Source organism: Triticum aestivum, chromosome 2B (assembly GCF_018294505.1).
Source record: "Triticum aestivum cultivar Chinese Spring chromosome 2B, IWGSC CS RefSeq v2.1, whole genome shotgun sequence".
In the NCBI taxonomy this organism is placed as follows: Eukaryota; Viridiplantae; Streptophyta; class Magnoliopsida; order Poales; family Poaceae; genus Triticum; species Triticum aestivum.
In genome coordinates this window covers 799,243,384-799,259,545 of record NC_057798.1, presented here as the reverse complement: position 1 = coordinate 799,259,545, position 16,162 = coordinate 799,243,384, and the positions used below count along the sequence as shown (strand labels likewise).

General features: G+C 48.5%; 1 protein-coding gene across 3 annotated transcripts in view; it reads left to right on the top strand.

Moving 5' to 3' along the window:
• The first annotated feature begins 9,342 nt into the window (after positions 1 to 9,342).
• Positions 9,343 to 16,162, top strand: part of LOC123047516 (disease resistance protein Pik-2) — a 14,966-nt gene continuing 8,146 nt past the window's right edge. Inside the window, exons 1-3 of one of the 3 annotated variants that reach the window (XM_044471089.1) lie at positions 9,343 to 9,635; positions 10,238 to 11,160; positions 11,761 to 13,393. In XM_044471089.1, the coding sequence (XP_044327024.1) occupies positions 10,295 to 11,160; positions 11,761 to 13,393 (2,499 nt within the window). In that variant the 5' untranslated portion in view covers positions 9,343 to 9,635; positions 10,238 to 10,294. The remainder of the gene's footprint in view (positions 9,636 to 10,237; positions 11,161 to 11,760; positions 13,394 to 16,162) is intronic. The other 2 variants (XM_044471088.1, XM_044471087.1) reach the window with 2 other exon arrangements.

Sequence of the window (16,162 nt, the reverse complement as noted above, 5' to 3'; positions counted from 1 at the left end):
TTAGGAGGGATCTCACATCTAGGGGGAGCTTAACTCTAAGAATTGAGTCAAAACAACTCTAATGACGTGAACACATAAATGCTTTATGTAAAAGTGGTAACCAGACTTGAGCTTAAACGATGAGTATGACCTATGATTAAATGTCTATCATTTGACTCCTAAGTCAATATACTCATATATAGATGACCTAGTCATCGCCAATTGTTTGATAGATGCTAGAATTGGTTGTGCATGCTTTGCCACATATTTCATTTGCCATCTTATTGTGTGAGCATGTTGGTTGCATACTTTACTCATTCGAGGACATCCACTTGTTGTTTTGATTGATTGGCTTCTTTTTCTTTGGCCAAGTGGATGGACAAGAATGCCTAAGAACCTTCTCTAGCTATCTATGCTTTTCTCGTCTCAAACTCTATTCATGCTACATCACAAAATTTGATTAAGTCAGATTCGAACCACTCTGTGTGAGGAGCACTCGGAGTCCCCGATTCGTCATAGACTTAAACTTCCAAAACTTCTTTGTGATTCTCGGTCTGACCGATTCCTCCATTTCGGTCTTACCGAGATCACTAAGTCGATCTAGGTTTTCAATCTCGGTGCAACCGATTTGAACTCTTCGGTCACACCGAGTTGCAACAACTGTAAACAGTTTTGCATCTCGGTGCCACCGAGTTGTTCCACTCGGTCACACCGACAGGGTCGGGCTATATGAAGTCACTGGCAAAAATTTGGAAATTTCTCCGAACCTCTTCGCCCGCGCAATAGCTCTCTCTGCCTCCGTGGTCTCCGGATCGTCTCCTCGTCGCCAGCCGCCTCCTGTCGCTGGTCTCCGCCGCCGTCAACGGAATTCAACCCCGCCGTTGCCGCCGTAGCGAGTCTCCGCCAAACTAGGATATGGACTCGATCACAGTGCTATCCTCGTCCGATTCCTAGCACATTGTGTTCTTATTGATTCTTGCCATGATTGAAACACTCCTATCCAGTCAATGCAATCCTTAGAATAGTTTTGATTTAAAAAATTGATGGTTAGGTTTCCGCCGAAACCATCTCGGACCCATCGAGTTGAAAAACTCGGTCCCACCGATTTGGCTTATGCCATTGCACCAGTGAGACTCGGTCTGACCGAGAATTGCTAATCGGTGAGACCGATTTTAGGACTTTGTGAAACCCTAGCAGTCTCGGTGCCACCGAACTGTGACTCGGTCTGACCGAGTTCATCAGTTTAGGTTCCAAAACTGCTTCGGTATCACCGAGTTTGAAAATCGGTTGATCCGAAATACTTTCTGTGGAAAACTAAAACTGAATTTTTGAGTCATTCTTTTGCAAAAATCTCTGCATTTTGTGATGCTCATCCACTCTACCTCATATATAACTCTTCACGGGGTTAGCAGTCAGTGTTTGCAGCATGTCAGACCAGAGTGACAGTCAGAACAGGTCAGAGGAGCAGGTGAACATGAGTGAGGGCACTAGTCCCTCCAGCTCTTCAAATGAAGGTAGCGGGAGCACCCCAAGCAATTTGCCTAAAGCTGCCACCAGGCAAAGGAAGAAGAAAACCTCAGATTCTGAAGTTGTGGATATGCCCCTCAGATCCAGGAGTTGATTAACTCAAAGATGGGCACAGGCAAATATCTATTGGATAAAGAACATTTTCCAATTTATCCAAACTTTGAGGACAATGAGGTTTTCATGAATGAGAATGATCCATCGTCAGTTCAAGCACAAGAGAAGAAGGAGAAGGCAAGGAAGGAAAAGGCTGCTAGGATGCCAACTCAAGAGGAGGCATCTGAGTATTTCTTGAAGAACAAGCAGGAGCAGCTCAGATACTTAATAGCATCAACACTGAGGATTGAGAAGGGATTGGCCACCCTCACTCAAAATCAGGAGAGCTTGGAAAGAATCATGGAACAAAAGTTCTATGACTTAGATGTGAAAGTAACTGAGATTCAGTCTGCTGTGGAGCAACTACAGGATGACATGCAGGAGAGGAAGGGCAAAACAACAACTGATGCATTTGCCAGAGTGCCTACAGCCCAGAGGTCATCTATTGTGCCAGTTCCTGACACTAGAGCCACTTCATCTGCACTAGCTACAGCCTCAGTGCCACCAGCTCCAGAACCTACACCAGCTCCGGCTCCATCTACTTCAACGGAAGCTTTCATCCTCGACGTCATCCGGACACCACCACCTGAAGATCAAGCCTGAGAGTCGATCTAGCACTATGCATTTTCTATGAACTTTTTGGTAACTTGTTGCTAAAGGGGGAGAAAAATGTATAGATCATAGGCTTAGAGAGAGAGTGTGTTGCTTTTGTTATCTCTTGATTTGGTGGTTTTTAAACTTGTTTGCTTTTGATTGCTTGAGTTACTATGTTTGTGAGACTTTGATGATCATGTGTTTGATCATAAGCTACACTTATGCATGTTTGATGATATTATCTTATCTATCCTATGTGATCATTCACTTTGCTTGGTGATGAGTGCATGTATTCAATCTGTATCATTTTGAGCGCTCCCCCAAGGTGTATGTGACATGGAAGAGTAACCCATGAGCCTAATTCCTTGTGCATTTGCAGTCCAAAGCAAATCGTAATCTATGCACAAAGTTAGGGGGAGCTCTTGCTTATCACATACTTCTCAAAGCGATGATGTTTTTCAATATTATTATCATTTGTTTCAGCATGATTAATTGACATTTCATCATAGTATTCATCACTAGAGTTGTCAACAAGTAAATCATCATCACCTAGCAAGTCATCTTCATCAACATCAAAATCAACATACTCGGGGTGTGTTACCTTAGGACCTTTGGCCATGAAGCATCTACCAATTCCTTCATTTGGTGATTCAAATATATTGTAGGAGTTGGTTGACACAAGTGCTAGACCGGCAACACCTTCATCTTGAGTATATTCGAAGTCGGAGTGATAGCTTCCCTCGGAGTGATAGCTTCCATCGAGTGGGGGAGGGGAAGGGGCTAGAAACACATGCAGGCAAAGAACTCCCGATCGCAACATGGTTGGCCGATGGCCCATCTAGCCTCACCCAACCTCAGCCACTTCGCACTGGGCCTCATACCCAGCCGAAGTCGGCCCAACAGCCAAGGACATCCAATCCGCGCCCAACAGACGATTCAAACGAGCCTCCCTCGCTGCAGTGATCTCGATCGATGCCGCCGGCGCCGCCTGTTTCTGGCAGGCTGCCGCACGGCGTCCCTTCTTCCTTCCGACTACCAGAGTCCAAGACTCCGGTCTCACCAGATCCAATACCGTCAGTTTTGGGAGACTAACCTTGGGCACGTGGCCTCACTAGTAGAAAACAGGGCATTTGTCCCGGTTCATAAGGGTCTTTAGTCCCGGTTCTTGAACCGGGACTAAAGGGTCGTTACTAATGCCTCCCCCCTTTAGTCCCGGTTCTAACACGAACCGGGACAGATGTGCCTTCACGTGGCCGGTGCGCCGAGCCCAGGTAGGAGGGCCTTTGGTCCGGTTGGTGGCACCAACCGGGACCAAAAGGCATCCACGCGTCAACATTTCAATGGCTGGGGTTTTATTTTTTTAAAGGGGGGGAGGGGTTTGGGGTTTTGGGGGGTTAATTTAGGTGTTTCATATATTGTGTTAGCTAGCTAATTAATAGAGAGAAGTGTCTTCTCTTATGTCCGTGCTTGGTCGACGCTACGTACTGTACATAGAGAGGCCCTCGACACGCTAGCTAGTAAGAAAATGAAGGGAACCATTAAGTACAGAAATTCGTCATGCATACCGAGAGAAGTGATCGATCGACCTCTCCTTCACCGAGAGATTGGTCGAACAACAAGTTTTCGTATTATCTATCCGACGCTACTGGCTACATACATATACAATATGTAAGATCTCTTACGATCCCCTAGCAATTGAAATCAAGTTCCACATGGTATTCTCCAGCTTTATTGATGATGTGGTCAAGAAAGAATCCCGCCAATTCATCTTGAATTGCTTTCATGCGATCTTGTTCTAGGAGTTCGTCCCGCATCTGCCACGTCTAATTTGAAGAAGGAGGTTAATGCATATATGAATGAAACTCAACAGAAATGATGGTGTAATAAAATGAAATTGTGAATATTATTGCTTACGCACTTCATATTGTCTTTTAGAGTAGCCCCGCTTATTTTTCAAAGTCGCGTTGTAGATGAACTCGCACACGTAGTATCCACAGAAATTATTCCCTTCTTCCCGCCACAAGCACTTTACGAGAAATAGAGGTCAATCAAACTGATAATGAAGCATTATAAATGGCATTGATGAAAGTATAGCTATAGAATCAACAGGAGATGCGCGCAACTAGCTAGCTAGTAGTACTTACTTTCGGGTATGTATATCGCAGCTCCTTCGGCAGTCCCAGAACTTCTGAGGTGAACTATTTCCAAACCCTGCAAGACAACGAAAATAATTATTATTACTTGAGATATCAGGAAATGAACAAAAAATTGCCGATATGGTGCGATAATGATCTATTGAACTTACTTGTTGAGCATTTTAGTCATGTCCGCATAGGTTTCGGGATTTTTTCGTCTCGAGTCTAAGACATTTACTACTCCCCGCTCAAGCATAATCTCCAGAAGAACATAGTGGAATCTGCGCATGCATGCATAACTCATCAATTACATTAATATAACCTCGCTCGAGTAATAAAGGGAAACCGAATATGCACACGACAGTAACACTCACTGGAAGTTGTAAGGAAGGAGTATTAAATCTTTGTTTTGATTTTTGATCAATGATTATAGCAAGTTGGCCTCGGCCTCTTCGGCGTGCTTTGTACCCTGAATTTCATCTATGATATTTGTGTTAATGAACCTAATATCATACATTTCTTGTTTTTTGCACTCGACGATCTTCAATCTGCATAATATAGTGAGGATAATTAATTATAAATACATGCAATGAAAGAGCCGAGCTATATATATATAGAGAGAGACTTAATGACAGAAATAGTACTTACAGACAGTAGCAAAAGACCGTTAGTTTATCGAGGGCATTTTGATTGAAGAACTCGAAGAACTCCTCAAATGGAACAATTAACACATCAGTTCCAACGAAGTCGTGCTCCTCTTTAATATTCAGATACAAAGCATTCGTCCCCCCAGACTCTCTGCAGGTTTTCAGGTACCAATTATGGAATCTTCGCATCATAGTTGTTAGAGATTTTTCATCTTTGACGAGAGGCTTCCCGTACTCGTATCTGTGTTCGTCCACCTCCAAGAAATCAGGAAGTTGATCGTCAGGCAGGTAATCTGCAAGATTGCCATAACCGGCCACCATCCCCGGAGCATTAGCGACGATGTCGCCGCTAGACACATTGAGCGGGGGGCACGATTGCCTTGCTTGTTTGCTGAGCTGGGCAATTTTTTTCCCAGCTGCTCGTTCTTTTAACCTTTTATCACTGACAGTACTTCCCGACCGCCCCGCTTCGAGATATGTCTGTTCAGTAATGCACTCATAGTTGCTTCTCGGCGGAGACTTTGGTGGTTTCCTTAGGGCATCGATAGTGCGCTTTGCTTTCACCGGATCTACCTTCTCCTCTGGAGGTGGATGTCTCTTTGCTTTCAACCCTTCAAAGAAGTCGTCCACTTTGTCCTGCACGATCTTCGCGTTTTCCTCCTTGGTCCTCTCGTACGGTAACTTCTCTAGAGGCTTGAGAGAAGGACCGTATTTATATTGCCTCCCGCCTCTGCTGGCTGTACTGCTAGACGCCGGAGCACATGGAGCGGCTGCGGCGCCTGTCTTCTTTCATGCTTGCTTACGAGGCGTAGGAGAAGGACTACGACGCGCCGGAGCAGCCGGGGCGGCGGTGGGTCTCTTCCGCCCTTGCTGGCGAGGCGGAGAAGGAGGAGGCTGTTGGCTGCTCGGGCGCGCCGGCGCAGGCAGAGAAGGAGGCGGAGTGCCGCCACGCGTCGGAGAAGGAGGAGGCTGCTGGCTGCTCGGGCGCGCCGGCGTAGGCGGAGAAGGAGGCGGAGTGCCGCCACGCGCCGGAGAAGGAGGCTGAGTGCCCTGATCGTCACTCGCCGGAGGAGGAGGCGGTGGAGGAGGCGGAGTGCCCTGACTCGCCGGAGGAGTAGGAGGAGGTGTCCAGTTCGGAAGCTTGATAAACTCCTTCCGCCATAGGCATGGAGTCTTCAGAGCAGAACCCAGCCGAGTCTCCCCTTCACCAGTAGTGTGGTCAAGCTGGAGGTCCTCAAATCCCTCCATTATTTTGTCCACCGTCACCCTAGCATATCCTTCTGGAATCGGACGATGGTGAAAAGTTGCGCCGGGTTCAGAAGGTCGAACTTGGCCGACAGCCGCCTTGACTTTTAAGTTCTACCATTGCGTCATAAGGTGGCAATTTTGAGCCTCCGTGATAAAACCACGGGGTATCTAGCAGGAGCCGTCAAGACATGCTCCGGCTGAAGCAGCTCGGTAGAAGTCATGCTGCTTCTCCGCTGAGATGGCGGGGTAGCTTCGGGGGAAGCTTCGGCAGGTATTATAGGAGCATACCACATCACCTTCGCAGGAACCCTCTTCCTGAGGGGCTCGCCGTCAACATCACCAGGGTCATCTCGTCTGATCTTATACCGTAATGCACCGCATACCGGGCATGCCTTCAGATCCTTGTACGCACCGCGGTAGAGGATACAGTCATTAGGGCATGCATGTATCTTCTGCACCTCCAATCCTAGTGGGCATACGACCTTCTTTGCTGCGTATGTACTGTCGGGCAATTCGTTATCCTTTGGAAGCTTATTCTTCAATATTTTCAGTAGCTTCTCAAATCCTTTGTCTGCAGGCACAACATTATCTGCCTTCCACTGCAGCTATTCCAGTACGGTACCGAGCTTTGTGTTGCCATCTTCGCAATTGGGGTACAACCCTTTTTTGTGATCCTCTAACATGCGATCGAACTTCAGCTTCTCCTTTTGACTTTCGCATTGCGTCCTTGCATCGACAATGACCCGGCGGAGATCATCATCATCGGGCACATCGTCTAGTTCCTCTTGATCTTCAGCAGCTTCGCCCGTTGCAGCAGCATCGTGCACATCATCTGGTTCCTCTTGATGTTCAGTAGCATCACCGTATTCAGGGGGCACATACTTGTCATCGTACTCTTCTTCTTCGCCGTCTTCCATCATAACCCCTATTTCTCCGTGCCTCGTCCAAACATTATAGTGTGGCATGAAATCCTTGTAAAGCAGGTGGGTGTGAAGGATTTTCCGGTCAGAGTAAGACTTCATATTCCCACATATAGGGCATGGACAACACATAAAACCATTCTGCTTATTTGCCTCAGCCACTTCGAGAAAATCATGCACGCCCTTAATGTACTCGGAGGTGTGTCTGTTACCGTATATCCATTGCCGGTTCATCTGCGTGCATTATATATAATTAAGTGTGTCAAAAATCATTACAGAACATCATGAATAGATAATTAAGTGACCAAATTAATATAATTTCATCATCACATTAAAATCAAAGTACATACATAGTTCTCATCTTCAAGCAAAAATCATTACAGAACAACATAAAGCTCTGCAGAGCATCTAAATTAATTAAACCATACATTGAAACGATGTAAAACATTTCAATGCAAAAACAAATGCGATCATAATCGCAACCAAGGTAACAACTGATCCAACGGCATAATGATACCAAGTCTCAGTATGAATGGCATATTTTTTAATCTTTCTAATCTTCAAGCGCATTGCATCCATCTTGATCTTGTGGTCATCGACGACATCCGCAACATGCAACTCCAATATCATCTTCTCCTCCTCAATTTTTCTTATTTTTTCCTTCAAGAAATTGTTTTCTTCTTCAACTAAATTTAACCTCTCGACAATAGGGTCGGATGGAATTTCCGGTTCAACAACCTCCTAGATAAATAAAATCTATGTCATGTTGGTCGGCATAATTTTCATAAACAATAAATGAATCAATAGTTATGAAAAGATAATATATACCACATCCGAATCATAGACAGGACGAGGACCGACGGGGGCGGATACCAAAACCATCGCACTATATAAGATGCAATAATAAAAATAAGAAAATAATACAAGTATCTATCTAAACATACAAGTAAGAATATTTTTCCTTTCAAAAAGAAGATAAGAACAAGAGGCTCACCACGGTGGTGTCGGCGATGAGATCGGGGCGGGTGATCGACGGCGGTGAAGACGGGGACGGGGCGTGACGGACCGCTAAATCTAGACAAATATTGAGGAAAATGGAGTTTGGAGGTCGAGCTTGGAGAGGAGAAAGCTTAAGTAGTGTGGCTTGGGCATTCCATCGAACACCGTGTGCACGGGAGGTGAGCTAGAGCAACACCATACCCTCTCCCCCTCGGCGGCCAGAAAAATAGAGCAGTGTGCTCTGCTCTTACGCGAGGGGGTATATATAGGCACCTCGTTGGTCTCAGTTGGTGGCATGAACCGGGACTAAAGGGCAGCCTTTAGTCCCGGTTCATGCCACCAACCGGGACCAATGGTGGTGGGCCAGGAGCGAGGCCCATTGGTCCCGATTCGTCCCACCACCCGGGAGCAAAAGGTCCAGACGAACCGGGACCAATGGCCCACGTGGCCCGACCGGCCCCCGGAGCTCACGAACCGGGTTCAATGCCACCATTGGTCCCGGTTCTGGACTGAACCGGGACTAATGGGCTGACCCGGCCTGGACCATTGCCCCCTTTTCTACTAGTGCCTTTCCACGGCCGAGGAGCTGTCGCCGCCGTCCTCCGATGCACGATCCGCTGGAGCAGCTCCAGATTCTCCCCGGACCGTAGCCCGAGCCTCGCCGGATCCTCTGGAGGGACGACTGCCTCAACGATCTCTGCCTCCTCCGTCTCGTCGTAACCGGGGCGAAAGCCTAGCAGATCACGTCGGACGGAGTCGGCGAGTACGCCGGCGACCCGTCGGAGCGCATGCCGTCCTCATCTTCGTCCCCGCTGTCTCCATCCGCGAACGCCCAGAAGCGCCCGCCTACCCGCCGGCGATCGCCGGGGGCACAAGCGCCAGTGGGCGTCGCCATCGCCCCGCTATCGCCTTGGACCATTGCATGATTAGTGTTGGCTGGAGCTTTTTTTCATGGACGGATCATCTTATCTTTTTCATGATTAGTGTTGGCTAGCTGGAGCTTTTTTTCATGGTCCATCACTCTTTATCTTGACGAATAGATGTGGCTACAGTGTGAAGCATCGCTAGCTGTGAGACTAATTATTAAAGAGTGAGCTGGATGCCTTCAAAAGGAAAGAACAGGACACGCACTATCTCCTACCACAATAGGAAAAGCATCTTTGGTCTGAACCGTCACTCTCGCCAACTCTATCCTGCCTCTTCTCTTCCCCACCAAAAATTGCCCCCAATCAGTGCACACTGACACTGCTCACTCGCTTCGCTCTCCACCCAACTCTCCTCAGCGTGAGATCCAGTGGAGGCCTCCATCCCCTGGCTGCGACACCGTCCGCTTCCTTCTCCCTGCCCCTCGAGGTCACCGGGGAGGCCGGTCAGTGCAGCCACCCATACATCGGCGGCAAGGGCTTGGTCTTTTTTTTAGCAAGGTGGCCGTCCTTGTGATTGTGAGTAGTCAGCGTATCTGGAAGAACTCGAACGCAGGAGGCCTTCTCTAGGTAATCAGTAATCACCATTTTCTTCTTTTTCCTCTTGAGTAGAAGTTTATCAGGATAAACTAAGTTGGTTGCTCTTCCTACTGTTTAGCTTAATCAGTCATGTTATGAAACAAAATCTCAGAAATTATGTTAAGTATTGTTAATCACCCATGTTATGCAAAAAATTATTGACAGATACCATTGCTTTTCTAAAAAAAAAACCTCAGAAATTATGCTAAGTATTGCTAATCTCAGATAAAAACTCTGTACTGTAGAGTTTAGCCCACAAAAACGTCTTATATTTTAGTATGGAGGTAATACTAGCTTGTTAACTTCAGAAACACCTGCTGCTATTTAATCGTGTTTATGATGCTCTCAACTTCAAGTTCCATCTTCCTGAACAGAAAATATGTGAAAAATAATGTTATGCAATATGCTACACGTTATTGCTCTGAAACTAACAAGGAGCTGTAGAGGTTCCTAGAATTTCCCTAACCGGTGCAGTCACTGCTTCACTCCCCCTTTTGTTCAGCCCCAAGGACATTGGTCTGAATGTCCTACATAGGTTTTGACTCTACCATCCTGAGTTCCTGACTAATTATTCATATACTGCGACCCTTTAGGTTGTGTTGTACAAGAAGAAGCTTAGTCAAACACCAGCCTCAACTGAGAGGCTGAGCATGGCGGAGGTCGTGACCGGAGCTATGGGTAGCCTCCTGCCCAAGCTCGCTGACCTGATCACAGAGGAGTACAGCCTTCAGAGGGGTGTCAGGGGCGAGATCATGTTCCTCAAAGCTGAGATGGAGAGCATGCAGACGGCTCTCCTCAAGATATCTCAGGCACCAATTGACCAGCCACCAGATATCCAAGTCAAGCTTTGGGCCAAGGCGGTGAGGGACTTATCATACGACCTCGAAGATAGCATCGACAAGTTCATGGTGCACATCGAAACCCATGGACAAGACAATTCCCGCAGTTTCAAGGGTTTCATTGATAAGAGCCTCAGCCTCCTGACCAAGGGCAAGATTCGCCACAAGATTGGCATCGATATCAAAGGCATAAAAACCCGTATCAAGGAGGTCAGTGAGCGGCGTGATAGGTGCAGGGTTGACAGTGTGGCCATTGCCAAGCCAACTGGTCCAACTATTGATACCCTTCGCCTGTCAGCCCTGTATAGAAAGTCGACAGAGCTCGTTGGTACTGACCAGAAGAGCGTCGAGGTTGTCAAGATGCTAATGCAAGGAGATGAGGTTTCCAACCGACAGCTGAAGGTGGTCTCTATTGTTGGATTGGGTGGATTAGGCAAGACAACCCTTGCTAATGCAGTGTATGAGAAGCTTAAAGAGAAATTTAATATTCAAAAAAAAAATCAGCAATTCGACTTTTCTGCTGCTTTTGTTTCAGTGTCTCTTAATCCTAGCATGGAGAAGATTTTCAAGAACTTGCTCTATCAACTTGACAAACAGAAGTACGAGAATATCAATGAGGCAACATGGGGTGAAGCGCAACTCATCAGCGAGATTAGAGCCTTCCTTAGAAACAGGAGGTATTTACATGTGTTCGCATGTTCCTCCCTTACTGTTTTGGTATATGATTTCACAACAAAATTGTAGTGCTGTAGACTCTCATTTTCCCCATTGGATTTGTTGTTTAAATTGTTAAACATCACTAGCAGAAAGGTGTAACAGCTCCCGGATGCCTAGGCACCCTCTATGAACAGTAAAATAAAAAAATACCCAACAAATTTAAAAAAATCTGAAATTTTGCAACATAAAAGATGGTCAAACTTTGTATGTTCTTGCGAGTTTTCATGCCAAAATATCATGTAGAGAAAGGTGTACAAATGAGTTTCAGATTTCAGTGCTAAAAGTGCTCAAAACATCAAGATTTGAAATCTTTTTCATGTGTAGAGCCCCTCGCATGGTTTTTTGGCATGAAAACTTGCAAGCACATCTACAAAGTTTGATTATGTTTGATGTTGCAAAGTTTCATATTTTTTTATTTTATTTTTTATTTTTTTGGATTTACTGTTCATAGAGGGTGCCTAGGCACCCGGGAGCTGAAAATCCACTCTCCAGTTCAGTTCTGCTGAAATTATGAGAACTTGCATAGCCTTCTAATATATGTCTTTTGGTATTAATTGAAGGTACTTGATTGTTACTGATGACATATGGGATAAATCCGTCTGGGAAAATATCAAATATGCTTTGCCTGAAAATGAATATGGAAGTAAAGTAATCACAACAACTCGCATTCTTGATGTTGCCCAGCAAGCCGATGATGTTTACCGGCTGGAGCCTCTTTCTATTGTTGATTCAAGGAAGTTGTTCTACCAAAGAATATATGAGGCCGAGAACAAATCACCACCTAATCATTTGGTCGAAATATCCGAGAAAGTTTTAGGAAGATGTGGTGGAGTGCCGTTAGCTATCCTTACAATTGCTAGTTTGCTGTCCAGTAAAAAGGGAAGATCACACACGCATGAGTATTGGTCCAAGGTATACAAATCTATGGGTTCGGGCCTAGATAATAGTCATGATGATGTGAAGAACATGAGAAGGATATTATCAGTCAGTTACTCTGACCTACCTCCTCACCTGAAGACTTGTATACTGCATCTTAGTTTGTACCCAGAGGATTATGAGATTCAAACTGAAGAGTTGATATGGAAGTGGGTGGGTGAAGGTTTTGTTAAAAATGAACAGGGGAGGAGCTTATATGAGGAAGGAGAAGATTACTTCAACGAGCTTATTAATAAAAGCTTGGTCCAACCTGTAAAATTTGACAACGCGAATAAAGTGTGCTCTTGTTGTGTACACGATATGGTGCGTGACCTTATCACTTCCTTGTCAACTGAAGAGAATTTCCTAACAACATTTGGTGGTCAGCAGCCAGTGTATCTACCAGGTAAGATCCGTCGACTGTCTATTCACACCTGCGTTGAAGGTCAGCTGCCAACCATAGGCTTGACCCATGTGAGATCACTTAGCGTGTCTAGCCCAGCTTTCTGTCTATTGCCAGCACTTTCGGGTTTTCCAGTCCTGCGTGTGTTGGATTTAACTGACTGCAAGCAAGTGGATAATAATCATTGGAAGGATATATGCAGTTTGTTTCACTTGAGATATCTGAATTTAAAGGGCACATCTGTCACTAAGATCCCCCAAAAGATTGGGAATCTGCAATTTCTGCAGGTGCTTGACATCAGGTCCACCAGAATAGAAGAAGAGCTGCCGTCAACCTTTATTCAACTGACACGACTGTTGTTATTCCACATGCTTGATAGCATCACTTTTGCAGTGCCGAGGTGGATGTGCTCCATGTCTTTCCTCTTCTCCCTAAGTATCACACTTGAAACACTGGGAGAGGAAGACCTTCAAGTTCTCGGGAGTATACCATCTCTCAGTGAACTGCTCATACAAGTGAAGAAACCTACACAAGGCAGAGACAAACGGTTGCATGTTGGCAGTGGTTATCCATTTCCGTGTTTAACAAGGTTCATTTTCAAGAGTGATACCATGGAGTTGAGGTTTGAACGAGGAGCCATGCAAAGTCTCCAAAGCCTGTGGTTAAATTTTGAAGATGTGCAGGACACATTACTTCAGTTTGGTGATTTTATATTGGGTTTAGAGAATCTCTCTTCGCTTGAGCATATTTATGTTTGCTTCAGAAAAGGCAACGACACTGCAGAGGAGATGCAAAGTGTGAGAAATTCAGTTCAGAAAGAGATGGATATGAATCGAAAGAAGCCCATACTGATGTTCCCACTAACATTGGAAGAGGTAACTATACTGATTCACACTTCCTAGCAACATGTCTATGTTTCTTTGCCTTGTGTATTTTCATAAAGCTTTTTTTTTTGAAAAGGAGGATGCACCCCCGGCCTCCGCATCTCAAGGATGCATGCGGTCACTTTATTAGTTATTCACAAAAGACCTTACAAAAAAGTACATCTGTAAGCCTGAACTGAAGCCACCCTCTAGGCAACAACTGTCGCAACTCATCTCCCCTTGATGTAGTGGAACCGATTGTCCGAGCCTAATACCAAACAGACATCGCACCAAATCCTAACATCTAGTGCCGGATACCACATCCCGGCCACATACCTGGACTGGGTCACACACCGGTCCAGCGCACTCACCGAGGCCGCCGCCGCTGTCTTCCACCGATCCATCTCCAGAGCGGGTACTGACGCACCGACCTTGCCAGGCCTGCCGTCGACGCCACCACGGCGCCAGACAACGCCATCATCGTGCACGTATCCATCCACACGCGCTCGTCGCCGAAACTCCGCAGCGCCATGCCGCCGGGATCTATCGTTGGCCTTGCGGTAGATGAAACACCGCTCCTCCTCGTCCCCTCCAGCCAGCTTCTGCTCCAAAACGATGCCCTCAGAAGGGAGTACTACACCAAAGGCACCATCATCGTCCGATCCGGTAGACCCAGATCTAGGGTTTCCCAGTAACATCCCGGTCATGTTGACGCAGTTTGCAATGACGGTGCCTCAACAGGGGGCGTCAGAGAGACGCTGTCATCGTCCGCCATGGCCAAAGTCGGCGCGATTTTCACCGGAAGTAGCGCCACCACGATCTCGCCGCAGACTGGATCCGAGCACACCCTCGCGATGTAGACGTACGGTGCCGTCGGAAAGTTGGTTGAGGACCTCCGGCCGCACAACCCCGGCCCCATCACGCGCCGCCGGGCGGCCATAGCCGAACCACGATGGATCTGATCGGGACGCCGGATCCAAGGCCACTACCGCCGCCCATCGCATAGCGGAGAATCCCGCCGGAGGACCTCGCCAGCCCTGGGTTCGCCGGCTGCCGCCGCACAGCCAAGACGCCGCCGTGGCTGCCGCGCGAAGACCCCCCGCACGAGGCGCCCTAGCCGCCTGATGGGAGATCCGTCGCTTCCCTCCTGTCCTAGCCCTTTAGGTATCAGGCGCCGCCCCACCGCAGCCAGTGCCGGCGGCAGCACGGCAGAGATCTGCCTCGCGGGAGGGCTGGCGGCGCGAGGAGTTGGTCCCCCTTGGGTCGCCCTAGGTGGCGGGGCGAGGGGGTCGAATATAAAAAAAAAGGAGATAGGAGTCCAAAGAAAGCAAAGCCTACGTCACCTACGTCACTAACCGCATGCTTCTCTTGGTTCTAACCGCATATAAATTACTACAACCAACATGCACCTACGTCACCGAAGAGTGATAATGTAATACCAGCCCTACTTCTTGATTCAAAGGCTCACGCTAAAATAAATCTTCAAGCAAAATTGCAAATATAGTGTTTGTACCTAGCGTGTCGTTTGGCCTGGGCAAGAGCTAGCTGCCGCGGGAAGCTGATAATGCCAGTATAATTTCTAGCCGTCGATGCTTAGAACAACTCCACTAGCCCCCCAAGCCACTTTTTAGGCGCCGGGGTTAAAAAAGCTCCCACTCACACCCTCACGGTGTTGTTTTTCCCGGGATTTGGGCAAACCCAGCCCCGGCGGTCCCAGGGCAAACCCAGCCCCCTGGGGTTCACTTGGGGCGCCCACCGCTATTATGTGCATGCAGAAACCCCATCAGTCAGCCTCTCTTTCTCCTCATTTTTCTGTTAGGCCCACCACTTGCATGCAAAAAAGAATCTCCTCTCTCTCCGCACGAAGCCAAGCGCCGCGCTCGCCTCCACGCCTCCTCGCCGCCGTCTCGTTGTTGGCCGCCGTGCGCCCTCGCCACGCCAAGCTCCGGCCGCGGCGGCGTTGGCCCCCTGCGGCACGGCGCGGTCTTCGGCGGATCCCTGTGCGGCTGCTTCGGCGGGGCCCAACACGCAGAGCAGGGCCGGCGGGGGCGCGGAGTCGCATCACGTGCGCGGGACCTGGTGTTCCTCGCCGCCGAGCCGCTCATCGCGTGCGCGGGACCTGGTGTTCGTCGCCCCCGAGCCGTTCGTCGCCGCCGACCCGTTCATCGCGTGCGCGTGTGCCTGGACGGGGCTACCACGTTACCGACGAGCAGTGACTTTTGGTCGTCGGCACGGCAGCTGTGGCGCCCGCCAATCGGCGTGCTGGAGCTTGGCATCGTCGGGTGCAAAAGCCTCCTACCGATGCGTTGTCGTGGGTGGCCGACGGAGCGCGGTGGGCAGAGGATACCCGTTCGTGGCGGAACCCGACGCTTTTGACCATGGCGCATGCTCCTGGCGTGGCATCCGGATATCATCGTGCCGACGGTCACGCTCCACGTCGCCGCTGTCGGCCTGTGGAAGTATCGGCGCAGGCCGCGTGCCCCGGCACCGCACCCGCGCATGCGCGCGTGCATGGCGGAGGCAGCTCAGGAGGCCGGGTGCGGAGGCGTGGAGAAGCGCGCGGACGCCGGCTGGCAAGACGGCGGAGGTCGTGGCCGGCTCAGGGAGGCGCGGAGTGGAGGCTCGAGACCGGGCGGCTCAGGGCTGGGCACGACGGAGCGATGAAGCGGACCACGACCGCAGCGGCGGGGGCCGGCTGAGGCACGACGGTGGCTCCGGCTGGGCGGAGCGGCTGCTCTTGGCAAGACGGGCGCGGCGTGGGCGTGGCCGGAGCGGTGCGGA